The sequence below is a fragment of the Calypte anna genome, chromosome 1, assembly GCF_003957555.1.
Source record: "Calypte anna isolate BGI_N300 chromosome 1, bCalAnn1_v1.p, whole genome shotgun sequence".
Lineage (NCBI taxonomy): Eukaryota > Metazoa > Chordata > Aves > Apodiformes > Trochilidae > Calypte > Calypte anna.
Genome location: NC_044244.1, coordinates 120,470,403 through 120,494,858, shown reverse-complemented (window position 1 = coordinate 120,494,858; position 24,456 = coordinate 120,470,403). Strand labels below are relative to the sequence as shown.

The 24,456-nt window shown below is 39.5% G+C and overlaps 1 protein-coding gene across 2 annotated transcripts in view; it reads right to left on the bottom strand.

Annotated features, from left to right (window-relative positions):
- The window catches only part of SMPX (small muscle protein X-linked), a 42,418-nt gene extending 30,214 nt beyond the window's left edge, over window positions 1-12,204 (bottom strand). The window contains exons 1-3 of one of the 2 annotated variants that reach the window (XM_008505951.2): window positions 12,050-12,204; window positions 8,463-8,522; window positions 2,313-2,402 (exon numbers count right to left, since the gene is read on the bottom strand). In XM_008505951.2, coding sequence (XP_008504173.1) covers window positions 2,313-2,402; window positions 8,463-8,501 — 129 coding nt within the window. In that variant the 5' untranslated portion in view covers window positions 8,502-8,522; window positions 12,050-12,204. The remainder of the gene's footprint in view (window positions 1-2,312; window positions 2,403-8,462; window positions 8,523-12,049) is intronic. The other variant, XM_030454481.1, reaches the window with a different exon arrangement.
- Between the last annotated feature and the right edge of the window lie 12,252 nt (window positions 12,205-24,456).

Sequence of the window (24,456 nt, the reverse complement as noted above, 5' to 3'; positions counted from 1 at the left end):
GGGAAAACTACCAAACCCACATAGCATTTACTGAGTTAAAATACTGTTTCACATCATCTAGATACCATTCCTTCCCATCCTACAAACAGTGCAAGCACTGACCATGTTTTGGAGATTCTGTGCTCCTTAAATTGATGTTAACTTTCCGTTCTAATTTCAGGTGTCTTCTATTTATGACTCCACCCCTCCCTATATCACCCACTCTGTGTCAATGCACAGCAGAGATCAGACCTCAGCCTTCAGTTTTTTGAGGGAAGTTTGAAGACTGACTTAGATATATGACAGAGTTAACAAATACATACACAGAAATGCTCTGAATGAAAAGTTATTCCCTGAAACTCTCATCTCCTGTTTCTTTTGCATGTTAATATGTCCATGGCATTGACTTTCAAATATACATGTTGCCTTCTTTATTCCACCATCCCTTTGAGTAAGACCCACATTTCTCTCATCTCCCTTCACAAGGTTTTAAAACAGTGTGAAAAATGCTAACCACTGTTAGCAGAAGTTGCATTCATCCAAAGCTGATCTAACGAAACAATCTGTATGTCAAAACTTTATATGATGAGAGAGATGAAAAATCCTCTGGTAGTGCTTTTATTCTATTCCTGTTACAAGATCTGTTTCTGCAGTCTTTATTTCCATTGCTTTCGTTGCATATGGACTATAAAACCGGGGCCAAGAGCTTTCATGCCATAATGTCTGCCTCATGTGTAGTATTCACATAACTGAGAAGCAAAGCAATATTCAATTACCCAACCAAATCTAATTATCAGCACTAGTAATTTATTTTATTTCTCAAATACTACCAGAATTCACACATGCTATATTAGTTTCTGCTTAATAGCACACATTCCTTCACCAGTTTAATTACTGCAGGGAGAATATGCTTTGATTTTTTTCCAGAGGAGAAAGCATCAGTATGTGTTCAAGGTCAATTTGTATGTTTGGTTTTGGTTTTCTAAAATTTTCTTAAGAAGAGTTAATTATGTCAACCCGGAGTTGAGTTCTGAAGGAAAGCTCTCTGTAAACTGAGCATCAAACATGTCAAAATTCAGGAAAAAAATCTGACTGATTTAGACGGAACAGGAAGAATTAACTCTTACAGAACTGATCCTGACCATTTTAAGTGCTTGTACCAGGTCAGAAGGAGCTGATAATTTGTCCAAAACTAATCTGGCTGCTTCTTGTTTGAGGCTGAATCACTGGCAGTGAGTGCTACTTCATGGAGAGGAGTGTTTCTCCACCTCCCTCCTAGTCCTCATGGCTCTGCTCTGTGTGAGAGCAAGAACCCCTCCAGCTATGACAACTTTCCTCCATCCACATGGCAGGAATCCATCTGGCTGAGTCCTGCCAGAGGCAAACAGGTTGTATGAGGTCAGTCTGAGCCTTTCCTGCCCTGGGATTTGGGAAGCATCCGCAGCCCTGGCCCAGCAGGACCAGTTCTCAGGTGGCCACTGTAAAGCCAAACATAGCCAGCGGTTGGGGAAGCCATAAGTACCCACCTTTACTTGATTTTTTTCTTATTTGGAGTATTCCACTACCTTGTTTGGTAGTATCCTCACCACTAGTTTTCGTTCCTACTTATTATAAATCTCCATGGTAAATAAGATGTTTTAATAGCACCCAGAAATAAGATACCCATGTTTAATCACAATTTCATGATCAGTGTTGGTTAAGGTATAAATCTGATGATATTCAAAATTCGGTGTTAATTAGGCCCTGTAAAATACAGGTATAAAAACACAGGATTCAACCTAAAATTGAGTATTTTCACCCCTACGCACATAAATGTGTTCACAGTTTCTCTTTTGAAGTTGCAAATGTATTGTCTTGACATTCAGTTTCTCCTTATTAAACATTCCCAAAAATGTCACTGAAAACCTGTTCCAGAATTGTTCAACTGTAACAATAAATCCCACCACAGGGCAGCAAGTAGCAGCATATTTTTCCAAAGCCTTGCTATAACTTTGCCTGATGTATTCCATCAACTCCCATCTAGATAAAAACTGCTGGCAAAATCCCACCTCTCTTTCCTGACAGCAGATATAACCCTGCTGTTAAAGCAGAGCCACCCACCTTTGAAACAGTTTAAATTACTACAGGTGCCTTGGCATCAAGACCAGAACAATGTATATATGGAGTGATTAGTAGGTGGCCTGGTATTTCCATGAATGCCAAATGCATGTTCAGCTGTGATGGCCAAGATTGGTCTGCAGTGCTATAGTATTGACTAATAGGATTTCTTCCAGCAATGGCAGGGATTCTCCCAAGGAAAAAGAAATAAATTCAAACCTCCTCTTTTTTCTTACCTCCTCCACTTCTTCAGGTGTAAGTTCTTTTCTTTTATGAGGGTGGCCTGCACCAGGTCGAAATGCTCCCATTGGGATGTTAATATTAGCCTGTGAGAAGGAAATGATGATGCCTATAATGGTGACTGATAAACAGACATACAGTTGGTAAATGACAAAACTCAGAAGGGATGGGAGAAGAGTATAGACATCATTGTGATTTCTAAGCACTTATGCTTTCAATGTTTGCATCATTGCACCACACCCATAAGAAAAGGAAGTGTTTTCATCCCCATTTTAATGATGGAAAGTGAAAAAAACAAAGCTACCTAGAAAGACTTTGAAGATCTGTGTTTTAGTCTTATGCTCCCTCATTCCACTGGATTTTAAACAAATTAATACTAAACACCAAAGTGTCTTTAGGCACCTGCATCTGCTTCGATTAATGAAGGTGAAACAAAGTACCAGGATCAGCACTCAGCAGAAATCATACAAATTCTACAAGAACACCCAAATGACTGGAACACTCTCCCTCCCACAGTGACACCAGTTTTCACTTCATTTGATCATAGCTAGGAAGACAAACCTGTCCTGAGACACCTTAAGCCACGGGTGATTTAAATGTGGTTTTCTTGACAATATTTACTCATGGGCGTTACAAACTGCAAATACAATGCCTTAGTCCTAAAAATATGTCTCTCAGTTGCAAAGAGGATCTGTGGAAAAAGACAGGAAGGCTATTGGACTCTCTTCTCCCTGATGGGTTTTGCCCAACAGCTCCAGCCTGGTCTGCAGGTTGAGATGTTGGCTGAGATGGCTCCAGTGCCAAACAGACCATTAGCCCACAGCTTTAGCAAACTCCTGCCAGAATGGTACCCAAACGAATACATCAGTCTGATTTTTCATCTGTGGCAGAAAGCCAATAGCCATAACATAAATGGGGCTTGTAATAGACACCTTAAAAGTAAAGATTTTTGAGAAAAGAAAGGCAGAAAACATTGCTTAGGAAAGAGCAGCTAAAGAGTATCTATTTCCCCATGTGACCTAGCCTGGATTATTTTAAAAGTCAAATGGTGAGATCAACTAAATGCACAATTTACACCTATTCTTATCTTGTGATCTCAGAAGAGAAGCTGCTCCTAGGAAATGTCATCAAAATATCATGACTCCCACTGGTAAAACCAGGGGGTGAATTGGTAATGTTCTGGAGCGGAAACAGAACCTTCCAACAGCGAGCAGTGTTACTGCAGTTTACCATCTGACTGCTTTACATTAAATGAAGATGAATAATCCCATCCTTCTGATCAAATTGTGGTCTTGCAAATCATGCCCCAGGTTAAGCAACCCCAGGAAAACAGCCCCCTGCTCTCAGTTACAGCTGTTTTGACAGCTGCTGTCAAGCAAATTAATAATCTATTGGCTAAGAAATGAGCACCTTTCCTTGTATTCTGTTTATCTGTTTCCCTTCATTTTATTCATGCAAGGTGATGCTGTCGTTTCACCAGGGCAGGCAAATGTCTGTGAGGCCACACACACTGTAGATAACGGGGTATCCATTTCATAATGTTGTTTCACTAAGCACTAGTTTAGATACTGTGATACTTTTCATCTGCACTTCCCACGTTCCCAGGAGACAGGGCATTTTCTGCCTTGCAGTACTTAACCCATGATTTTATTTAGGAGTGGAAAAAAACAGCTTTACTATTTTTAATTCTACGCATCTCCCCCAGAAGGCTCCAGTACCTCCAGGCAGTTTCTTTTACTTGGAATATGAAACTTTATAGCTCATGTGAAAATACACATTTGCAGAGTTGAAATATTAAGAGTTATCTCTCTTCTTGGTGCTCATTTTTAACTCAGGCATTTGTTCTCTTTTCTTGGAGTCAGTAGAAGCAGAAGCCAACCACCTGCACCCACCCCAGACACACCACAGCATGGTGATGCTGATTCTCAGCCCTTGTGTTTCTTACTCTGACTGACAGACCAAATACAAAAATGAATTACTAAATGCCAGACTGCTAATTAAATTAAATAAACCACTCTTTAGCCTGCTTCAGCATTTTCACAGTAATCTATATCACACTGAAGGGGTTTGAACTATTTTACCTGCAATAAGAGCATTCACATCTGAGTTTGGACAAGACATACGTAGACACAAAATATTAACTTGGTAAAATGAGCAACCTTTAGGACATAGTTTAACACTTTATGGATATGATATAAAATACTATAGATTAAAATATTTATAGTATGAGTGGGTGAAGAGCAGACCAAATTCTGTGCCCCAGTGCAGCTCTACAAGGACTGTGTTGTGCTGTAATCAGCATCAGTTGGCAATTTTGTTTTTACAGTACATTTCAGTGCTCTTGCCACCTGTCTGCTAGGATAAAGACAGGACCCTCAGCAATCTCTTCCTCACCTGCTCCTTATCCAATGGAATGCTAAACAGGAAATATTTTGTTCCAAACGTGTGAAGCTGTAAAGTGTAAAGTGTAATTGTAATTTTTAGGCAGACTTTGTAGGTGTGATTATTATTTTTAGTCATACTAATCATTAAAACTACTGAGTCTGCATTTTTGTTTTCAGGAAGTGTCTCTCATATTTTGGATGTCATTGAATTTTCCATAATGAGTAGGTACATGTATTGATGGACTAAGGTCTTCCTCAAGAGACTGAAGGGAAAACATCTTTAAGCATGACATACAATGTATCCTGCTGGTTTGAGTCCATCAGACTGGTACTTAGAGATGTGTTTGTGCTCTTTTGTTTATTAAGTGAATCTCAACCTGGGACTGCTGGGTCTTGAATTACTGCCATCCACCCACAAGCTGAGGGCTGTTATGGCTCCAGCATCAGAGCCATTCCTAGTTGTCCAGAAGGATGACTGAATAAGGGTCCAAAGGAGGGCAACCAGGCTGGTGAAGGGACTCGAGCACAGACCCTATGAGGAAAGGCTGAGGGAGCTGGGGCTGTTCAGCCTGGAGAAGAGGAGGCTCAGGGGAAAAGGAGGCTCAGGGGAGACCTCATCACTCTCTACAACTCCCTGAAAGGAGGGTGTAGCCAGGGGGGGGTTGATCGCTTTTCCCTGGCAACTCTCAGCATGACAAGAGGGCACAGTCTTAAGTTGTGCCGGGGGAGGTTTAGGTTGGATATTAGAAATAATTTCTTAACGGAGAGGGTGATCAGACATTGGAATGGGCTGCCCAGGGAAGTAGTGGATCCTCCATCCCTGGAGATATTTAAAAAGAGACTGGATGTGGCACTCAGTGCCATGGTCTGGTAACTGCAGCAGTAGTGGATCAAGGGTTGGACTTGATGATCTCTGAGGTCCCTTCCAACCCAGCCAATTCTATGATTCTATGATTCTAAACTGGAAAGCCACTTCAGTATAAATATATTCAAGTTAAAAAAACACAAACCAAGCAACTAAACGAACAAACAAAAATCCAAAACCCCAAAACAAATAAACAAAAACCAAATAAGCCCCACCACAACCCAAAAATAACAACTATTAAAGGAATGACAGAGGAAACTGAATGCAATTCACAAACAAAAATAGGAAATGCCTCACTCTTACCTCTGGGAAAAGCAGAGTGTGTTTGTAGGTAGAATAATTGCCAGCCAGAGATATACACAGTGGGGTGGGGAGGCAGCAATGAATGTTACCAGGAATTATCAGTATTTTTGTCCTTTATCACCCTGAACTACTGGTTCTTGGGAACCAGTTGTGATCTTTAACTCTCACATTTCTATTTAGTGGCATTTGGCAAGTGAAGATTTTAGCTTTTGTCTTTTCTGGTCAGAAAGAAACCAGTTCTGACACAAAAGTACCATGAAATAGTTCAGTTAGTTATGTGTCATTACATTTTTATCACCGCAGGAAAACATATACTCTCTAGGGGATGTTGGTCTTACAATAATGGCACATAATAGAGAAGGATCATAATATATGAATCACGATGTGTAAAAGTAATGTGACATTTTCAGTCAATGTTCTGAGAGTGCTACAAATGCAACAGGCATCAATTCAAGTGGAATTCTCCCTGCTGGAACAACATTTGACACAAAGTTTAATAGATTTATTTTGAAGTTTGTGCTGTAATTTTTCTCAAATTACCTTCACAAAAATTAAAGTTGCTTAAAATATTAAATTTGATGCTTAAACTTAATGCACTTTTGAAATGGACAAACCAGAAGCAATTTTTTTTTACATTTAGAAGTTGGAAAGTCATCATAAAATTATAAAGCAATCTATAAGTGATTCTATAGTCTATAATTCTATAAGTGAATCTATAATCTATAAGTGATTCTGCCCCTGTACTCAGCCCTGGTGAGGCCACACCTTATGTACTGTGTCCAGTTCTGGGCCCCTCAGTTTAGGAAGGAGATTGAGGTGCTGGAGCAGGTCCAAAGGAGGGCAACCAGGCTGGTGAAGGAACTCGAGCACAGACCCTATGAGGAAAGGCTGAGGGAGCTGGGGCTGTTCAGCCTGGAGAAGAGGAGGCTCAGGGGAGACCTCATCACTCTCTACAACTCCCTGAAAGGAGGGTGTAGCCAGGTGGGGGTTGGGCTCTTTTCCCAGGCAACTCTCAGCAAGACAAGAGGGCATGGTCTCAAGTTGTACCGGAGGAAGTTTAGGTTGGACATTAGAAAGAATTTCTTTACAGAGAGGGTGATCAGACATTGGAATGGGCTGCCCAGGGAAGTAGTGGATTCTCCGTGTCTGGAGATATTTAAAAAGAGACTGGATGTGGCACTCAGTGCCATGGTCTGGTAACTGCAGCAGTAGTGGATCAAGGGTTGGACTCAATGATCTCTGAGGTCCCTTCCAACCCAGCCAATTCTATGATTCTATGATTCTATAACTGCTTCTTTACTTTAAGGAAAACAGCAAGTCAAATTCATTCTTAAAGAATGTCTGTATGTCTCTATTGTCATTTGTTGAAATTGCCATCCAAGAGGCCGGGGAGGGTTGCAGGTGTGACCCTTTTGCTCCCTTTTCCTTTCTGGAGCATAAGATGTTTTTCAGAACCAAGTAGTGGCACTGGTTTTTCATACCATTCTCTCCATATCATTCATTAATCATAAAAATATTTCCATAATCACTGTAAGAGAAATGAAAATTTGAACTGACTGAAATCAATGGCAAGCTTCTGCTAATTTCAACTGAATTACAGTACAGTAATTTGCATGATTGTGCCAGCATAGTTGATGATGATAAAGAAAACTAGCATATTTACAGTGCCTTGCAGCTTCAGTATGCTGCCTACCCACTGGGGAATTAATTTTTCTGATACTCCAGCCATTGAATTAGTAATATCTGGGAGAAACAGAAGACAGCTCAGACCTTAGAAATTCCATTTTGTGTTTCTTAAGTAATTTTAAGCAAATGTGAGCCTGTGGGAAAATTTCATGATGAGTGCATTTTACAAAATACAGTAAAGTTCTCTCAAATTCTAGAGCTCAGGAGGCATTCTGGCCTTTTGGCAGAAGCCAGTAATAGCATGAACTAAATACAATCTTCATGATGCTGCTTCATGATGTGGCTGGGATAGGTCTCCAGCTGTTTCTTTTACAAGTATGTAGCAATGAACAACATCCTTGTAAGCATATGTCATTTGAGGGATATGATATACAAGAAATTTTTATATTAAAACATGAACATTTATTTCATTTTACTTTGGCTTTTAAATAAAATTCTTCTGAAGTAAATACAGGAAGTTGTGGGGTTTTTTCCTAAAGGAATGCAAACAAGAAAAACTTCTATACCCATACCAACTTTTTTAGCTTATAATTCTTCCAGCATTATATTAACCCTGTGGAAAATCTAATAGTTGCAATAATTAGTTTTAGTCATAATACCGATCAATTATGCAGATCTATCACCGTGTTTTGCTTAGCTTATCCACCAATACTCATAAACCCAACACTGCAAAGCCCCTGCAAGGAAGTGATCAACCAACCTATCTGATCCATTTTTTCATCAGATCAGATCATAATATGCTCGTCAAACTTTGTCAGTGCTTTTATATCTACCAAGCTTTACCTTTTAAAAGAGTAATCCCAAGTTGGTACTTCTGTAGTGTTCAGTATGAGAAAAATGCAGTTAGCCTGGCAATGCAAGTTAAGACATTATTTTGTTATATTAGAAAGATAAATACTGTCTCTTACCTGAATGGCTTTGACATGTGATGCTGGTTGTTTTGACATTTTTAAGACAGAGGCTTATCCCTGCAAGCAAAATGGGAAAGTGTTACAGGCTCTAACATTCTGATAGCTAGGGGAGATAAGCTAGAACTTAACCCATGCTGCCTCTTGACAGGCATCCATTTCATCTGCCCAGCTCCTGTTTCCATCTCAGTTTCAGAGCTGCTTAGTTATTCCTTCTGAATGTCAGAAGAAGGCAGAACACCTGAGCTTCTCCAATTAATCTTTCATAGCCACAAATGGAGCTATCACTTCCACATTAAAAACAATAATAAGTAGAGATAAGGAATCTCTCAGACTTTAACAGCATTGTAAGATGAGTAAAAATTAGGGGAAGCATTTGAGGATAAACAATATATCATATGTCTGTCACAGTATGTACATGGGAATTATTAGAACTTTCAGTTTAAACTGTCAAATAAAGCATAATTGCTACAAAATATTGATAAATGCAGACAGAACTATTTTCTGACACAAAAACCCCTGCAAATATTTAATGATTCCAGACTGGAAATGATTGTGATGGTCAAAGTGTATAATTCTGTTTGACAATTGCTAGACAAAAAGTAGCCTTTCTTCAAAGTTTAAAATGATATAGATTTATTGATATTCCTTAGCAATAGGATAAAAAAGAACACAAGTTTCTGTATAATTTTATGCAAGCATAGAAATATGGACTGATACAGTATTAATATACAACAACAAGTGAAATGCTCCAAAGTCAAGAGATTGTTTAAAAGTTAAAAATAAAAAAGCAAGAAAGAAACTTTACTATCAGATTAGTTGAAACATTGTCTCAGCCTTTTACTCTTTCACTGAGAATTATGATTTTAACTGGAATAGACCTTCAAAATCTGGTTACTTAACCTACTTCATTATAATGCAAAATAAGGTAGCAATACTAAAAATTGAGAAAGTAGTAGTTCAACAAAGTAGTAGTTCAACAAAGAACTCGTTGATCACAAACCACAGAATATTTTAGCTGCAACACTTAACCTGAAACAAGAAGGAAAATACTGAAAAAAAGTAATAAAAGGTGCAGGAGAGAATAGTAAAAATACATAAGTCAAAAGTGGGTCAAAGATTTTGGCACTCTGAGGAGTGTAGCTGCCACGTGTCAGCAGTGCCAATGAAAAATACAGATGAGTTATAGGCAGGCTTCAACCTGAAATACCAGCCTGAACATCTATCACTGGAGCTGCATGGAAGACTTACTCTTGCATACTCACAGAAGGCTTTAAATCTGTGTGTAATGCTGAGCAGAACGCAAAGGAAAACTGACCTGCCAGGAGAGGTCTCCCTCTGATCGCACTCACAGCTGCAGAGAGTGCTGTCCAACCCAACACATAAAGCTAAGTCAGAGCACATCATCTTCATAGGTTGCTTTGGGTTTAAATTTCTTCCACTGAATTAATAAATTAATCGGGAAAAAAAAAATATCCCACAGAGCAAAATCAAAGCAGGATGCTTCCGGTGAGTTTTATATTGTGGTTTTACATTTACATCTACAATTTCAAAATCAGCACTGCTTTTAAAAACTTCAGAATTTACTTTCAGGGATGAAATCTCAGCCACTGAAGTTCTTGACAAAAAGTATACAGACTTCAAAAAGCCAAAAGGATTTACTGCACTCTCTTTCCTTTTTAAAAAATCTTTCCTGTACATAGGAATAATTGTGCTGATAAGTAGTGGTTGTATTCCAAATACAAATACAAAAGAAGCCCCCAGTTTATTGGAAAGATAGAACTCATAATACAGAAAGCTTTAATTATTCTTCTTATAATCTTCTCTTTCTAATCAGAGTGAAAAATGGGAACAAAAACACTGAAAATGAAAATAAACCATTTTAAACTCTGTCAATCTACTTTCTAAACAGTCCCAAAGAAATTCAAGCTAGGATGTACTTTTCCATCTTGTGTGCCTGTGCACTGCACAAACACTGATACACATTTTCAGGGGAACCTAGAGATAAACTGGCAAGGTTTTATGTGGAACCTCGACTTTAAAACAAGCACATCAAAGCAAGTCAGGTGCTCCAGTGAGGTGCCCTGGGTTCACAAGAAGTCTTAGTCTGAAACCATTGCAATCAGACACCGCTTCCTAAAGATGGATGCATGATACAATTGTGTAGGACTGTTTTTGGAGGAGGTGATTTTCCTACCAGTTCGTGCTGTCCTCATTACTTCCAGAGAAATCAGGACAACAGAACACTACTGAGTAAAAATAGACAATCTTCTCTGGCTCTCCTCACTTCCCTCCCTTCCCTGAATTTCCCTTCAGAGCAATACTGACCATCAACCCCAAGAAGATAAACATTAGATTACAAATTAATCTATTACCAAAGTGGTTAGTTCATTTTTACAAATTCCTTTGATTTTTTTCTCCTCTCTTCTCAGAAAGGGAATCAAGAGTGCTACACTGATTACATTATGTTATATCTAGCATTCTAATCAGCTCTTCAAACTTGAAAAAAGAAAACAACCCACTCCTCACCCACAGCAAGATTCCACATGAATGCAGCTAGAGAAACAGAGATGCACGCTGCCTGTATTCCCTGGTGTCTTTTTGGCCTCCCCACACCTTACCTTTTCCCTTTTATGGGCTGCATGCTGAGCCAAACTTAGAAAGCAACAGCAACGTTAGTTGAATCTGGAGCTGTTGCATGCCAAGACTTCCCCTTGCTTCACAGTGAAAGCACCCATGAACAGGGCTACATGTGAAATACAGGACTACGACAGTGAAATAAACCAGCTTTTTGAAAAGAGCCTTTGAGAAACAAAGGACCTATCTTCTGCCCCTCTCCTAAAAATAATTTCTGACAGTGCTGCAGAAAGATAATAAGCTGACTTATTCAATTTGCTTTAAATACGATGAGATAACATAATACCAGCTTTTGTAATCTGCACAAGAGATGTACAGTAGCACACAGACAAGAGAAAGAGCCCTCCCCCCAGCCCAGCTGGAAGCTCTCCTTTCCCCCCTTCCACACTCATGGCAGCAAGCACAAGGGGCATTTTGGACACAGAAATGCAGCGTATTATCTTATTAAAAGGCTTTTTCTACACTACTATGAGAGCCAGCTTGTACAAGGAATGAAGAGAAACCCTCACTTTGCAGCTTCCAGTCTGTTACACAAAAATTCACTACGTACTCTATGCAAATACATTTGTCTGCATGACAGTCACCTGTTAAGCTTATGGTGAAAGAACACCTCTGTAGCCACCAACTCCCCCACGTAACAAATCACTAACCATAATAAAAATACAGAAAACAATAAGCATGTACCTATCTACTGCAGTATTTGAGCTACTACAGTTAGGCTTTTTATGAGTCATTAGGTATTTCAGTGACTTTCTGTTTTAAATCTTCAAAGATCCCTGCAGACTATGAGGTAATAACTATAAAAATCCATTCAGAATACGCTGATTCTCTGCATGAGACATTAAAGTGAGCAGAAATCCACAACTACTACAGTCACCTCAGAGAAGTTATTAAAGAGTTTTCATAAGGGTTTTTCAGTTTTTTAACTGACCCCTTCAAGATTATCTTACTTATATAAGAAAAGCTCCAAACCGTCAAGTGAGTACGTGCACCTCCTTTTGATGTTGAAAGAGGTATCTTCTTCTACCAGCTGAGGTATGGACTGCGATCCTTTTAATGTGTCTGAAATAGCTCTGATGCTTTCAGCCCGGACGGCACTGAGAGCTGCTCCAGGCTGGAGTGGGACTTGGCTGAGAAGCGAAGTGTAAAAGGGAATTCCTCTCATAGCTTCCAGTTGTTCTTCCTAAATATAGAACTTGATTCACTCTGTAACTTGGTCCCCTGTGCCACTTGACCATGGTAAAACCAGGGCTCCAGTGTCAAGCAGGAGGTGTTGAAGGAACACACCTTTAGGTCCTTCTGCTGCCCTCCCTCTCCCTGTCGTTCTGTGTTTTTCACGAGAGCCAGGCATATAGTGCCAGAAAGCAATGCACAACTCCTCCCGGGAGGGCTGGAGCAGGATGTGCCTCCCTAACACCTCACCAGAGAAGGAAATAATTATGGAGACATAATCACAAAAATACCATCTTGGAGGGACTAACTAGAGGAGGTGAATGCCACACCAAGGCAACTGTTTTACTGCCAGGTTGGGAGTGAAATCCCAGAGGAGTTGTGCTGGGGTCCTGGTGTAGTGTTCCTGCGTGCAGGAGAGCCATGGTTTTGGGGAGGAGGAGCTCTGACAGTGCAAGGCCATAGCAGCCAGATGCTGAACATTAGGGCATGGGGATGAAGAGAAGATGAAGCAGGAGTGTGTGTGAGACTTAGCTAGAGAGGGAAACGAAATGTTGTTATCCTGTGGTGTTCAGGCTATCTGTGAGTGCTGTCTTTGTTGAAAGCTACTAAAGGAAATCTGCCACAGCAAGCCATGAGTGGGGTACAGACTCACATTTCCAGTCCCAGAAGCTCAGCCACCTGTTCATTGCATCTTCAGATACTGACCTTTCCTGTTCATCACTCGTCTGTCATGTCTACCCTCCACCTGACCCACAGCACTAACAGTGACAACAGCAGTGTCATTATAGGCAGTAATATACTGGCTGCTTCCAGCTGCTACTTGCAACTTTTAGAAGACAGACAATTTTTAAAATTAATACCAACACTATCTAGGACAAAAAGTGGTTGGACAGAGATTTCGGAGAGGATTTCCCTTGACTTTAACTTATTTAGCCAATCACTCTCCTCATTTCATCAATCTCAAAGAGGAAGATGACCTCCAAGACCAATTCATTAAGCCTATGACTTACCCTGCTGCCCTCTTTCCCAAAAGTGTTGGATTCTGGAAGCAGCTCATGACTTGCTCTAGCAGCCTGTAGACTACTCATAGCCACTTTCTTCTCAAGGAGCCCTGACAAGCTGGACACACAAATAGGCATCTAACAGGCACATGCATTTGCGTTAGGTCAAGACTGAAGAGGTACGTAGAGCAACCAGCTCCCTTCAAGGAGATCCATTGGGTGACTCCCTCAGAAAGGCTGAGTATGACTCTTGTCAAGTATTTTGAGACATGAGGAGACAATTGCACTTGAAACATGACAGAGAACCCAACAGGGCTCACAGGCCTGTCTTCTTTTTGCCTTGAACAGAGGAGTTTGCTGTTGCAGTCTGAGGTCTTGCCTTCCATGTGGCTGAGACCATATTAAATCAAAGCTGGTTTCAGATATGTGACTTCATATACACCCCTGTGAAGGTTCTTATTTACTACAAAAGTATTAAAAGGAAATGAAAGAGGGAATATATTTTTGCAACGTCATCTTGCACATGAATTTATTTCAATTTTTTACACTAGTTTTATTACCAAATAGCTCTGGTATACAGAGCTCTTCCATGTGTCAATAGTTTAGCAAAGGTAGGCCAGTACTTATATTCTATAAGCCCATCATCTCCAAATACACCTAAGAAATACCAGCTCAACACTCTTTCCTTCATACTCAACACTGTCCTTTTACAGCAGTGACAAGTAATTTCATATTGTCTTAGTGATGTCTAAATAGGAAAAGAATCTACTTTGTCACATATTATATCCATAAACTACCAAACATAAACTGTATTATATTGTTGGGATAAAAGCAGTACATCAAAAAATTATCAGTAATACCAGAAAATTTAGATCACAGTAGATTTTAAAGGGAAAAACAGACAACATCACTATTACTTTGCAGAGTAATGTTACCTTGAATAACCAGTGGGATACACAGCCCTGGATCTTGTAGATTCATCTGCTAAATATGTGCAACAGATGATTTTGTAATGCAAATAATGAGGCATATGTGCATTTCAGATGGATTAAATGCCTAGCAAGTTAGGGTCAGGTACATTGACACACACCACATAAAATGATTATGTCCCAAGGAAAGAGATTCAAAAGACATAGTGACTATGTATTTATCTCAGGTGAGAAAATCCCAGTATAGTTCAAAAGATACTTTTGCTGCCTTACTAGAAGCTCATTTAATTATCATGCACCTTGAAACAGTTTATTAGTTTTGAAGGCAAAGTTAAGGATTAACAGATCCATGGATGTATCTTACATCTTCATTGAAATATTTCACTGTATAATATCAGAATTGTTTCCTCAAACTGTCACTACTTAATGTGCTTACTTAAATGTTTTGCTTTTTGAGAAACCTCATGGGCACAGATATAACTTCTCTGAGGCTCTCAAAAGAAAAATATTTTTTCTATTTAATCCAAAACGTTTTCATGTAATGCAAACAATGTACTACAATTGAAAGCACAAGTCGATAAAGGAGCAGTCACCAGCTCAGCTCTTCTGAAAGAAGGCTTCTTCCAAGTATAAAGGTAAAAAATATATTCCTGGAATTTTGCTTCAAAGTACCAAATAGTAGCAACATATTAGAGATCTTTGCAATGCAGAACTCTGCATCCCTGTCTTAATTTTATAGTTCTAGAAATTGCAGTTTATTGCCAGGTATGAACAGTGGGCCAGGCTATTAAGCATCTGGTTAATTAATTCTTATCACTACCCTCATTTGAATAGTTTGGTGCAGAATATGAAAACTAAAGATACACTGCAAGATAAATTGTTCTCTTTATTCAAAACAAATAAGTTATTGACTAAGATTTAAAGACAAGAAACCTGCTATTCAGACAGATTCATCAGATGACTAATGTAGAGAATCCTGGGAAAAAACCCACCATCCATTTTATGAGTCACACTGATTTTCCTTGTACCTTTGGGCTCTTTCCTGTAGTAAAGATGTATATACTTCACATAACAATGATTTGGCACGCACTTTAGATGAAAGACAGAGACTTTTAGCAATAATACCCAGTCATACAATATTACACAAAACTAAAAAAAATTAAAATATGGTGGAACTAGTAAATGCCAGGCATCAGAACCAATTTTTTTTTTTACTCATGCTTTAAACTGAAAATATTTTGGAATATTAGAATGGAGAAAGAATATGAGACTTCACCTGCTTTGTCAAAAGAAATATGAGCAAGTATTATCTACTGTTTAGTTGTTTCTTCCAGTTTTCCCCAACTTTCATTTTTCTTCATGTTAACGAAAAAGAAAATCAAGCACTTTCTCTTGAGTTTCTACTTGTGCAGCCATGTATAATAACTATAACATCAGACTATTTAAATAATGAATTACATAGTATGGCATGCAAAAATATTTGCTATTATCTAATGGACAGGAAATCAACAAACTTACTGAGTTAGCTGATTTTGTTCCAGTGACATTTCTGAGCTGCTAAATATTAATTCAGCTTCTGCATGCTCTTTATTTTCCATATAAAAGTATGGTGATTACTATCACAGAGTGTTCCATCAAGAAATAATTAGCCCTGTATTAAGAAGATGATCTCATTGAGGCTGCCAGTGACCTCATTCTAAATTTCAGAGTTCCAGCATCTTTTAACAGCATTGTTAGCATTGTCAAAAAAATTGTATTAAGTTCTAAAATCTGCATTATCAATATAACCCACACAAATGCTAGAACATCACAGCTTTGACCACTGAATTATACCCAAAAGCCATACTCTTTGTTGCTTTGAATTATGTAAAATTCTTACTTACCAAAATCTTTTGAATGACTAGAATGTGATGGTGACATATAAGCAACAAATGCACAACTCCTCCTACTTTTGTCCTGTAAAATTTTAGCCACTATACCTGGCAAAGCTGATACCATAAGAATGGGCAGGGGTACTGGCAGATTTTGAAGGGGATATAAATTTTCATTGACATGCTGATTTTGTAAACATCCTGTTTGCTAGAATGATACAGCACAATTTGGCAAAGAAACAAAAAACATGACATTGCACCATCAGATATTGCTCTGACAAACAAGTTTGACAAAATAGAGACTGACTGAAGCATTGGTGAAATTTGGAACAGAAAGACTACTCATTGTTTTCATGAAGCAGGACAACTCAAAGAGGCATCTGTTCATTTTCAATCCCATACCAGATTTCCTTTGATGAAGGTTATCCTCATCCATTGATTACAATCGATGAACACTATCAGCTCTTGTCTTCCGTGGTCAGATTAAGACCTCACCTGAGGTACAGTAAGAAATTTTGCCATTGAACCCATCTGACCCAGAGATGTATAAGAACTAGGTACAGACACAGCAGAGGGGACTGAGCACAACACAAAGCCATGTACTTGCAGTAAAGCATGTAAAAAATCCTGCAGCTGTGCAGGTAATCAGCTCACATATAGTAATGATTCTGCTGTGAGTGGAAATGTAGTAGACTTGAGCAGAGCAATCATCCACAGTCTAACAAAGGGAACAAAGACAAATTTCTGATGATTCCTCATCGAAATGGCATAATAATAGGAATAAAGATGTGTTTGAGATATGAGAAATAAGACTGGTAGAAAGACCCAGAACAAGAGAAATGAAGCAATGGGATGGAGAAAGTGGAATACTAAGCATATTATGAAGAATATAATGCTTGTAGATAAAATAATACCAAATTCAAGGCCAGCTGCCCCAACACGATGAATCATATGTGACTGATCAGTTCATATCTTTGGTTTGATCCTAATGAAAGGAAAATAAAAAATTAAGAATAAACTGTGGGTGTGAAGATTTGAATCGATAGCAGGATACCTATCTTAGTTCCCAGGAGTCATAACAAGAAACATCTTTCACTTCTCATATCTCCAAGATTTTGAAAAAAAAAAAGATAATTATGAATGAATGTTTTCTATGGTGAAGTTAGGAATAAATCTAGTAGTCATATCTAGTATGAGTAAATACTACTCTATCAAGTAGTCAGATATGATCTATATCAAACCTTAATTTATTCAACTAGATCTGTTGCAGGGATATTTTTGGTGCTGTGTAAAACATTCCTATTAAACACAACAGATTAATACCCTCTATGCATAGGTTAACACTAGTGCTAGAGACTCTAACAGCCTGCTAAACAGTAAACCCCAAACTGCTTTGTTTCCTTCAAAGTGTCACCTCACTTGGTCTTACTTAAGCTAAGAGCACTTCTTTCCCTAGGGTCTGAGGCTGCCCTATAGGTTTTAGGGTTCAGACTTGATAGATCTAATGCAGTCATGTACATTTCACTTACATTGCAGTGAGCATGAAACTGTACCTTTCAGACTGAAAGACTAAAACTATTCTGTATTTTAAATTTTGCAGTAGGATAATGAAACAGAGAAAGACCCTGACAGGGTTAACTCCTGGCAGGATAAATTCCTGTAACTTTCCACTGAAGCACTGTGCACATCTTCTATCTTGTAAGCACAGATCTTACTTTTAAAAACAAGACATTGCCAAGGCCAACTAGGTAGAGAGGGGATTAACTTCTGTAAAAGTGCAGGTCTTGCTCTCAAAACAAGGCACTGCCAAGGCTAGCTAGGCACTGGGGGAGTGTGAACACCTGCACGGAGACAGGATGAGGCCGCCACAACCAGCAGATAAGGGAAAGATTATCGCAAGGGTCCGATTTCACTCTATAACAAGAGGATGAAGTCATCGAAAACAGAAGAGATAAAGAGTTCAAGTTGCGAGAAAGAACGTCCAAGGACCCCCTGACATCTCCCGGACTCCGCCTGGACTCCGCCTTTCATGAATATTATAATTCAAGCTTATGAATATGTATTTAACCTGCCCTGTAACTGTATAAATACCCTAACCCTTGCTCTCAGGGCCAGGAACTCTTTGTCCAGCACGAGCTGGGAGTTCCCCGGATCCGAAAATAAATACTTTTGCTGTTTAAAGACTCAAAACTCTGTCTCTGAACAGTTTTGCTTGGCCCTTTTTGGGCTTCAATAAGGAGCTTGTGTACTTAAGGTACTGAGATGTAATGAATAAAAAAGCACTAGCTTCCCGTGTGTGCTCTTCACAGTCACAGAATGTTAGAGGTTGGAAGGGACCTTGAAAGATCATTGAGACCAACCTCCCTGCCAGGGCAGGATCACCCAGCATAGGTCACACAAGAACACATCCAGGCAGGCTCTTTGAATGTTTGAATTTCCAGAGGAGACTCCACAACCTCCCTGGGCAGCCTGTGCCTGTGCTCTGTCATCCTCACAGGGAAAAAGCTTTTTCTTATGTTTATACAGAACCTCCTATGCTCCAACTTGCATCCATTACCCCTTATCCTATCATTGGTCATCACTGAGATGATCCTGGCTCCATCTTCCTGACACCCTTTACATATTTATAAACATTAGTGAGGTCACCTCTCATTCTCCTCCAAGCTGAAGAGCCCCAGCTCCCTCAGCCTTTCCTCATAAGGGAGATGTTCCACTCCCTTCATCATCTCTGTGGCTCTGCACTGGACTCTTTCAAGCACTTCCCTGTCCTTCTGGAACTGAGGGGTCCAGACCTGGGTTCACCTCTCCTCCTTCACTGACTGAGCCCGTTTTTTCCTTGCAGTTTAGGTAAACCTATTTCTAAGGACAGACTTTAAAAATTGTAAAGGCATCCCAACAGAGGAGCTAATGCTGAATAACTGCTCTGCAAATGCATAGCTGAAGACTCAAACTAATATTCTTGCAGAACTGGCTTCTAGGATAATATTGGAACCATATCCCTCAAGTTTCTTATTTTCCTTTGTTTTTCTTTAGAGTCTGACACCCATTTCTCCTTGGAGCACAACAGCATTGCATGCCTAACAGCACTGCAGCAGATGGGTAAATGCTTAAAATTGATAGCAGCTAAAAAAGACCTGTAATACACTTGTAAGTAATTAGCAAATTTGCTACTATTTGTAGCAGATTAACCCAGAAAAGACACATTTCTATAAATACTTGTGCTTTTCCTTTAATTACATTGCTCATCTGAACATTGACTTAAAGATTAATTCCAATTGTTTTAAGAGTCAAAAATCTCACCTTTCCAGCATGTATTTTTGGTAACCAGGTTAAATACTGCAAACAAGTCCTGAACCCTAACAGAATACTTTGACCTCATTTCTATTTAAATAAAGCAACAGTTTTCTACTGTAATTGGAACACAAACTGTGAAGAAAACTGTGTAACACTCTGCTCTTTCTGGGCACAGCAAGGGCCAAAGGTGGGTTTGTTGTTTTGCTTTTCTTTTTCTTGAGTTTCAGTTTAAAAGACCATACATATCACAAGTCTCTACAGTTCCCATTACCTGAAATTTTCACATATACTGAGATTTTTACATAATAATATTGGTAAGGTAAACAAATGCATATTTATGCTTTAGACACGTACAGCCAATGACATACGCACTTCTGTAGTGTGCCAGCCTCTGTATCTCTAGTCTTGTATCTCAAATACCTTCTTTACTCTGACTTTTTTATTCCTTCCAGCAATCTCTTAACCTTTTAAAGTTTTAAAGTTTTTAATGGACCTTCTATATCATACTTACCCATCTTTTTTTTTTTTTTTTTTTTTTTTTTTGTGCATCCTTTTCCCTATTTTAAATTCCAATCTATATTTGGGCATTCATTCTGAAAACATTCATGCACTCCATGAAACCACCCTTCATTTCAAGTCACACTGGCACATAAACAGAATGACATTTGCAGAATGACACCACATTTTGCTCCAGCCTTCCATTCCTCTGTTTAGTTGATCCCAATGCTCACCAACCTAATGAATAGTTTTCAGAAAGTATCTAAAAACCTGTTTGCTTTTCTTGAGGCTCAAACACTTATCCAACCAAGTTGTGTTCTGACTGTATTGTCTTCAGACTGGCAAAATTTATCACCACTCAATGCCAAAATCCATATCTTATTTGGTTGTAGGCCTGAGCCTGCAATAAACTGTGAGCACTGCAAATTTCCCTAAAGCCCTGCAAACCTCTCTAACATCAAAGCTTTTGAAAGTGGTTAAGACCGGTTTTACTTCTATTTTGCAACGTGTCATGTATGGTAATATCTGAATATTCACGTATCTACTTCAGTAATAGATCAGAGTTGAAGAGATTAATTATTAGACATGTTGATAATTAATTTTAAGATAGAAATATATGTCTCTGATATTAAGCCACTAAGTGAATCTGTTAAAATCTTCATGTATTAGGGCAAAATTTTTTATTTACTTGCCAAATTACATTTAATTGGTATTATGCTTATGAGATTATATTCTTATTTCTGCCTAAAATTTTTGCATGATTTATAAATATGCCTTTCTAACATTCCTAGATACTTGTCCTTTGGAGCTCCATTCATGCCCTCCCATTAACATACACCTCAGTTTTAACTTCTAAAACTCTGATGGTTACACTGCAGCTTTGTAGCAATGTCTGGGTACTGTCCACTACCCAGATTACAGTCTGGGATTTTGCTGCAGTCACTACGGTGGTAAGAAGTGTTATCAATATCTGCACGACTTTCAGAACCATTTTCAAGTGGAAATCTTTAATTCTGAATACCCTGACTTTCAAAATGCAAACTGCAATCTCTCCCTGAAGCAGTTCACAGTCTGCAACAGTTTTATTCCATGAGAACAAGGATTAATTTTACTTTTCTGCCAGGGGCAAAATACCCGCTCAAGTTACACAAGAAGAAACAGTGGGGCTGGCAGCTGACTCAGAATATCTGTCTTCTGCATTCTAGAAAATTCTCAGTTTGTTTGTTTTCTTGTGATAAACTTTGTAGCAATAAAATACTGACTGTGTATTTTAATTGCATTCCTTTTAATTTGCACTGCCAATTTCTGTGACAACTCAGTAGAACTCAGGTCTGTATTATATGCAGTAGGCTAAGTGAACATAGAAATAAAACAGAGTAGTGCTACAAAAACTATTTACTGAGTGGATCATTTAACATGGCAATTTTCCTACATTTGATTTCAATGAGTCTAGTAAAAATAGTCATGTTCTTCACTATTTGAATACTATTCCTCTCCATTGCTTCCAAAGACCAGCACCAGAATCAGTTTTGTATATTTATATTAAATGCATGTTGGTCTATGGAACATTTTTCAATCAAGAAGGTGCAGAATTGCTGTATTTGCATAATTTCTCAATGATTTGCAACTGAACTTGCTAGGTTGGGAACCACTGCTGAAAAGCCATAGCTGGATCTGATTCTTTGGGGACTCTGTTCATGATTTCTTGTCAATGCTGAGGACATGTCAAAATTGTCCATCCGTGCACAGACTCAGATTTGATAACATGTGGGGCTGGATAAAATTTCTGTAATTATTCAGCTTTTATGTTTGAATGAAATTCTTTCCAAAGTTCTCCTATAGCTTTGGTTAACACAAACTGCTCCCACTAAAGGGAGTTTAAGGACATTGGAAAATCTAAACGTCAGGGAAAAACATCCCTGACTTGAGAGGACAGACATACAAATCAACCAGAGAACAACTGAAAGCAAGCATGGATTACCAGTTGCCACCTCCCCTTCTGCCCCCACAACCATCAACATTGAGGGATTGGGCAGGGTTGTCTCCCCTTACTTGTTTGTTGATCTCACTGTCTCCAGGGATACAGCCTGATTCCTGCTGCCCCCTGAGTAATGTCCTCATCAGTGGAAAGAAAGGGAGCTGAAAAGAGCCAAGGACATCAGAGCTGAGATGTTCTTCCTGCTGGTAGCATAGGGAAAGCTTGCAACATCCATTTTGTGAAGGGCAGGATGTAAGAGTGTACATACAACAACAACAAAAAAAAGAGCTGAAAAATCTGAAAACATTACTGCAAGTGGCATTAAAACATTTAAATTCCAGAAACGGAAGGATTTTTTTATTCAAAAGATCTCTTTAAAAACATAACAGCTACAAAGATTTCTGTGTGGAAAAGGCAGACTGTGGTTAATTTTATGAATTTTCCTAACAGCAGTCCCATCAGCCCTTTCACAGAATGGCTGTGAACCCACAGACTAACACACCAGAGGTGAGGGGCACATTTAGGAAGCATTTCCAGAAGGGAGAAGTTCTGAGTAATTTGTTACAAACCATGGGCAATGAAAGTTCATCTGGAGCACACAGGAAAAGGTAGGCTGGAAGCCACAAACTGCAGAGGGCTCTCTCACTGGTGCTGTCTTGATTCCTGAAAAATCTTTAGAAAAGAGAAAACTGAGGACATTATAGTGCATCTTTTTCACCGGGGGTGGGAAGGTGTAATTCAATTTGCACAGTCTGCATAAGCAAATCAGTATTTTTCTTTAACCTATGCCAAGTCTGCAGTTGTTTGTTTTCACTGTTCAGTTCAAAGCTTTTAAACTAGGAAAGGCCCTAATAAATCAACTTGTAAGAGTACCCTGTTCAGTTCTGGGCCCTTGCTACAAGAAAGACATTGAGTTGCTAGAGCCAGGGAGAGAAGGGCAACCACACTGGTAAAGGGTCTGGAGAACAAGTCCTGTGAGGAGAGGCTGAGGGATTTGGGAATGTTTAATTTGGAGGAGGCTGAGGGGAGACCTTATTGCTCTCTACAGCTATTTGAAAGGAGGCTGTAAGGAGGTGGGTGCTGGCCTCTTTCAAGTGAATAATGACAGGACTAGAGGAAATGGCCTGAAGTTGTGTCCAGGGAGGTTTAGACTGTATATTGGGAATTATTTATTTACTGAGTTGTTAGGCACTGGAATGGGCTGCCCAGGGAGGCGGTTGGAGTCACCATCCCTGAAAATATTTAAAAACTGTGCATATGAGGCACTTTGGAACACGCTCTTGTGGGTGATACAGATATTGATACCTATATTTTATTCTGGAGGGTGTTGACAGTTGCACAGTGTTGTTAGTGTGGAGACAAACACATAACCACTCGGGAGAGGTTATATGTGGTGCTTTATTCGAGGCCCCGGGAACCAGGGGTATGCACTCAAATCTGGCTCCCCATCCGTCTCAGTGCGACCACAATTTATCACCGAAAATTTTGCAACCTAACTGTATATTCAACAGGTAACAACATTTCCTAATACATATGCATATGTAGATTGCTTCATCAGTGAGTTACGACACTGGCCCCTTCTGCGCTTGTGTCCCTCCCTCGGGTGGTCGTCGGGATGAAGTAAAATAGTCTTCCTCTGATGAAGTAAGATGTCTTCCTCACTGTGTCCTTTTCACCTTCCTTCTCTTGGGTAAAGTCCAGCTGGTACATGGCAACTTCCAAGTTGTTTTTCCAACCAGCTTCCTTCTCTCTCTACTCGACTAACTTTGGTATACAGGGTCTCATCCTTATCTCGCTACTTAAATAGATGCTGAGTAATAGTCCTCTACTCCTAACAAAGTACCCTTCTTACAAAGTAAAACTTCTACATGTTTCCACATTCCTATTTTCTTCTGCCCCTAATTCTAAAATAATTACTTCTAAAATAATCAGATTCGGGATATATTTCTTTTATTCTCTTTCTGTCCCAACAGTGTGATCTTAAAGGTCTTTACAAAATGTGTCGATTCTGTGCTTAAGTGATCTCATGGTACATCACACTTCTAGTAGCAGCAAAAGCCGTGACCAATTAAGAGTGGGAAATGGGGACAGGCATAAAAATCAGAGAATTACTGAGATAGCAGACCAGGGATAAAGCACAGTGGCTTGCGAGCTGCACAAAACAACTGTGTTATCTCATGAAGTCAGTGTTACGCTCCTGGAATAATAGTTAAAGGGAATCCTATTACTTCCTCATCACGAAGCGCTCCCACAATCCACTTTAATTCCACCATCGCAAAGGAGTTTTATTCCTCCTTCACATTTCCCTGTCCACCTGCGGCCCTGCCTCCCACACAGGCCTCCAGCTCCTCCACCCGCAGCGCTACGGGCACTACCGGATTCTCATAAGAAGCAGTGCACACCGCTACCCCTCCTCCCGCTTTACGGACACTGAAACAACTCCAGCAAATTTTTAAAAAGAAGGAAAACCCACCCACCCCACGCCCCGCAGCCTCCGCCCCGCGGGTGGGCCCCAAAGAGCTGCCCGGTTCCCTCCTCCCGACCCCTTCTCCACCCCCGCGCAGGCGCAATACGCCCCGGGGCACCGGCGGGCGGCTCACTGCGCAGGCGCAA